The sequence below is a fragment of the Coloeus monedula genome, assembly GCF_965178545.1.
Source record: "Coloeus monedula genome assembly, chromosome: 5".
Lineage (NCBI taxonomy): Eukaryota > Metazoa > Chordata > Aves > Passeriformes > Corvidae > Coloeus > Coloeus monedula.
This window is the reverse complement of record NC_138785.1, coordinates 14,010,334-14,015,061: the sequence shown is the minus strand read 5'-3', so window position 1 is coordinate 14,015,061 and position 4,728 is coordinate 14,010,334. Positions and strand designations below refer to the sequence as shown.

Below are 4,728 nucleotides of genomic sequence, written 5' to 3'. Positions count from 1 at the left end.
CAGGGATCTTGAGGACTCCCAGCCAGGCATCCCCATCACTGATGTAGGAGGGAAGTAGCTGCACCACTCTCACTGTGACAGCCCTACCTTGTTCTGGGAATGAGGCTGTGTGACAGGGACATTTTGGGCTGCAGTTCTGGTGTTCAAGACACACATCCAAGTTGCCCAGTCTTGTACCCACATGCCTGGTGCAGGGATGAAGAAGCAAAGCCCTCATTACAGGGGTGTGCATCTATAGCTAGTGATGCCCAGAAAAAGAAATTAGTGTTTTTACCCTTATTAACATTGCCTGGTGTGTGGTCAGGCCATGGGAGGCATGTTACCAAGGAATGGAAGATGTGGTAAAATTATCATTGCTCAAGTATTGGAAATTCACATCAACTCTACATAAAACATGTCTGTAATCCCACAGCAGTGTCCCTAAGAGCACCCTTTCATTTTTCAGAGGGGACTCTACAGAGGCTTTCCAAGTTAGCCTTGGTGTCCCTCCCTCCTTTCATGTGCATCTGAGCTGGAATAACAAGATTCAGCCCTAAGCATCATGGACAACTGTAGCCCCTCAGCCCCTCACCAAGTGCTGTGCTGCCCCACTGACCCCAGCAAATTTGGCAGCAAACCTTTTGTCACCAGCAGGCTCAGTTCAGTTGCTTTATTTCATTTCATTTCATTTCATTTCATTTCATTTCATTTCATTTCATTTCACTTTGCAAGATACAAAATAAAAAAGCCTGGAACGGAGCCAGTGCGCATGGCAAGCTGCCTGGCGTCTCCTCTGGCATGCAGTGGCTGCAGGGAGCCTTCGGATGCACCTTCCTGAGTGGGCTGGGGCAGGCAGGAACAGCACCAGGGCTGCCCCCCTGCTCACTGGCTGTAGTAGTAATCCTGGCCATACACATCGTATCCGTGCCCTTTGTAGTAGCCGTACTCATCCTCGTAGGCCCGGTAGCTGTCCCCGCGTGCATACTCATCCTGTTCCTCATACCCACCCTCCGTGGTGCCCTCGTCCCCCCGGCCGTAGTCCCTGGCCGTCACATCATACTCCCACAGCTCCCCAGCTGTGGTAGCATCTGTGGTGGCATCTGTGGGTCCCCCATCAACCATAGTTGTCGCCTGGGTCAGACCATCTTCATTGGTAGTGCTGGCGATGGTGGTGGCTTCGGTTTCCTCCTCCTCCTCCTCTTCCTCTTCTTCTTCCTCCTCCTCCTCTTCCTCCGCTTCCTCAGCTTCACCAGTGCCCTCCTCAGCCACTGCAGTGCCATTGCCATGAGGTCCAACACCCTCTGTGGTATTGGTGCTTGTGCCATTGACACCATTCTCGTTCTCATCTACTTCTTCTTCCTCCTCTTCCTCCTCTTCCTCCTCATTCTCATCACTGTCTTCATTTTCAGAGTCTTCCCCCTTGCTGGCAGTCCTCTGCCTGATCCCTTTCAGGGTCTCTTGGCAGCCCTTGCCCTGGCAGAGGGAAGACAGCACAGCATTACTGGGGTGTCAGGAGGCTGCACCTCCATGTGGCAAGGGGCAGGTATGGGCACAGCTGAGCATCCCCCCACACCTTGCATGGCAGGACTCTCTTTTTGGGGTACCCCTTCCAACCCCAAGTTAATGCCCAGAGCCTGGTCCAGTTGTGGGTGTTTCCACAGCAGCCCCCCAAGCAGAAACAGGGTGCAGGGCATCCCAACGGGTGCAAGAAAATATGCAGTGAACAGAGCCCTCCCCACAGGAGGTCCCCAAGCCACACCTGCTGGGGGGATGTGACGTCTCCTCCCAGTGCACCCTGGCAGTCCCCAGGGGCTGCTCTGGCGGGGTGTCCAGCGGCCTTGGTGCCAGCATGAAATGGCTCCTGCAGGGACAGGGATGGAACAGGGCAGAGGGTCAGCAGCTGGAGTGGAGTGCAGGCCTCCCAGCAACGAGAGGGGTACGCAGCATCCACACACAGCATTTGGGCATTGCTCCGAGTTCCCTGCTTTCCCACAGGTCTTGTTCCAGGCTGAAATGGAGAAGCTGCAGCAGGGCAGCTGGAGCCATGCAATTAAGTGGTGGTGGCTGGAGCTGGGTGTTCCCATTCTGGCTCTGCGTTTTGCTTTGCAAAGCATGTAAAGGTTTTCTCCTGAAGTTACCTCTCCCAGTTTCCAGTAAACAAAGAAAGCCACAGGCACACTACATGTGGGCACGCTGCACATCATGTGTGGATGGTCAGTGAGAGTGTGATGGCTCAAAGGCAGGCGTGAGCCCAAACCCCACCAGCAATCAGCCATCAGCAATGCTTGGCCCCAGAGATCAGCAGCACAGCAGGGCTCTCAGTGGGATGCCTGGCTATAAAAAGGTGAGGAATAAACCAAATGCAAACAGAGCCTGGAGCAGCCACTGAGGAACTGGTGGGGCAGTTCACCCAGTGCCCAGCCTGGGAGGAGGAGCATGTTGCTACCAGCAAATGAGCCCAGCCATGGCAGGGAGATGTGAGGTCAGTGTCATCACCGCCTTGGGCAATCCCCACCACTCACATGCCAAGACCAAGGACACCTACGCTGGCATTTTGGGCCACCTCAGACCTTGGAATACTGACAGGTGCACCTGATGGCAGAGAAAACCCAGGCTGCTCTTCTCTCCAACAGGAGAGCCATCAAATTGCACGGTGCAGCTAGCTGTGCCAGTGAGAGCGATGCTCCCCATCCAGCAGCCACTATAGCAGTGCTCTTTACATACCTATAACTGACCTTGGGGCCTTTCAGCATGATTCCTCTTGCTGACCACGCTGACAGTGAAGGCACATCCCTGCCTAGGAACAGCCACTGCTCTGGTGCTCTCCAAACGAAAAGGGCAGACCCAAACAGCGGCTACATTCCTGCATATCACTTAATTTCTTCCTGAGAAATGAAATTCCACCTTCTGCTGCCCATCCCACTACTCACATTTATCCCTAGAGATTGCAGTGGTAGGGGAGAGGAACAGGCAAAATGGGGCAAATTGCAGGGAGGTGCCAGGGTTGGCACAGGGGCCACCCCATACTGTATCCCAACCCTGGATTGGTCTCCAAAGGGAAATTTAAAACCAGAATCCCAGGTTTTCATTAAATAACTTTTGAAAAAGAAAAAAATAAAAGACTTGATTAGGTCTGATAACACAGGTTTCCAAGCATACCTGATCCTTATTTCAAAGTTCCTGTGTGCCTGAGACCACTGGATAATTTTTGAGCATTTGTAGCCTGAGGAGACACAAAAGACTTTTGTAACCCCTTGCATTTAATTTTGGACCTGGGTGACTCTCACAACTACAGAGGTGCCCAAGCTCATACTGATCCAGCAGACAGGAGCAGCTTTATCATCTGACTGGTAAAAAATGTGTCTTTCCCAATATAGCGTCAGTTTGTGTCACTCCACAGACACACATGCAGAGCTTAACAGGATTTTCTGTAGAAATTTTCTCAGTGCTGTAAGGGCAACAGATCCTGAAAGAGGAAGGTAAGAGGAGTCCCTAACAGCACCTTCTTCCTTGTATGAACCTCCTTGCTTCTGTACTTTGACCTGTCCTGCTCCTTTATGAGCCACTGAAAATGGAAACCCAGAGAGTTTGTCTCAGAGTTGTTTGGTGTAACCCCTGCCCAGGAAGAAAAAGGAAAGAAAAAGGAAAAAATTGACAAAAAAGTAATAAAACAAGCCCCAGAGTAGAAAATCCAGTTGTATCCAGAGTGCAAGGCTGTGGGCGGTCAGTGACCACAAATGCTGATGAGCAGAGACTACAAAACCAAAGAAAGTTCCCAAATTCCCGTATTTGTTTTGCAGGCTGCTGGTTTGCCATACTCACCCCCCCTTCCTCCTCCTCTGAGCCATCCCCCTCTTCCTCGGATGAGTCACTGCCCTAAGAAGAGGGAAAACCAAGTTGGAGGCAGGTGGGTGGGTTTCCAGTGGTGTCATGAGTACAAAGTTCTGTGCTCAGGCCCATGGGCCAGTGCAAACAGGGCACAGACTGTGCCCCCATCTCATTTGGGCCAAAATCTCTGCATTTGGAGGGCGGCGAAGCAGCAGCAACCCCTCAGAAGCACCCACCTGGTACCGTCGCTGCGGGGGATACACATAGATGTATCTGTACAGGTAATGCCGGTGCCGGCTCTTGAAAACCTACCGGAAGAAGGAGGGGGAAAATCCCATCAGTCTGGGGACCTGGACCTGGGTACAGGAGCCACCAAAATGGGCCCTCCCTCAAGACCAGCCTCGTGTGGGACGGGGCACGCAGGGTGGAGGAGACCCTACCGCGTTCTCTTCCGAGCCGTCCAGCTTGGGTCGCCGCAGCCAGCTCTTGACCTGGGGAAAAGGTAGGTTGGTACAAGCCCTACACCAGCCCTGGGGAGGCCGGGGGATCCTCCCTCACCTGGCACTCACCGAGAAGGCGCAGGCCATCCCCACCAGGCAGACGAAGACCAGGACACTCCTCATGGCTGCTTTCTCTAGGAACAGCAAAACACGTCGAGGGCTTGCTTTTCAGCTAGAAAGCACCAACACTACTCCAAACCATCCACATGTCTGTGTCCATGTGGGTGAGTGAGGAGAAGAAAGGCTGACCTCCAGCCACTTCTTGGTGCAGTCACCCAACCCCTCCATAGACCCGATTCCTTCTTTTCTTTTCTTTTTCTCCTTTTTTTTTTTTAAAGATCAGCCTCAATTTCCATGAATATATGTTGTTTTTTCTAGAAGCCACAAAATACCAGAAAAGCAAGTTTCACATTGTAGTGGA

The 4,728-nt window shown here is 52.3% G+C and overlaps 1 protein-coding gene across 1 annotated transcript; it reads right to left on the bottom strand.

Moving 5' to 3' along the window:
- Positions 1–861: 861 nt before the first annotated feature.
- Positions 862–4,430, bottom strand: IBSP (integrin binding sialoprotein; the record flags this gene model as incomplete). The annotated part of the gene is made up of 6 exons (XM_082282705.1): positions 862–1,452; positions 1,739–1,840; positions 3,802–3,855; positions 4,044–4,115; positions 4,248–4,298; positions 4,377–4,430. 6 exons carry the CDS (start codon positions 4,428–4,430, stop codon positions 862–864), a joined length of 924 nt encoding a protein of 307 aa, XP_082138831.1.
- Between the last annotated feature and the right edge of the window lie 298 nt (positions 4,431–4,728).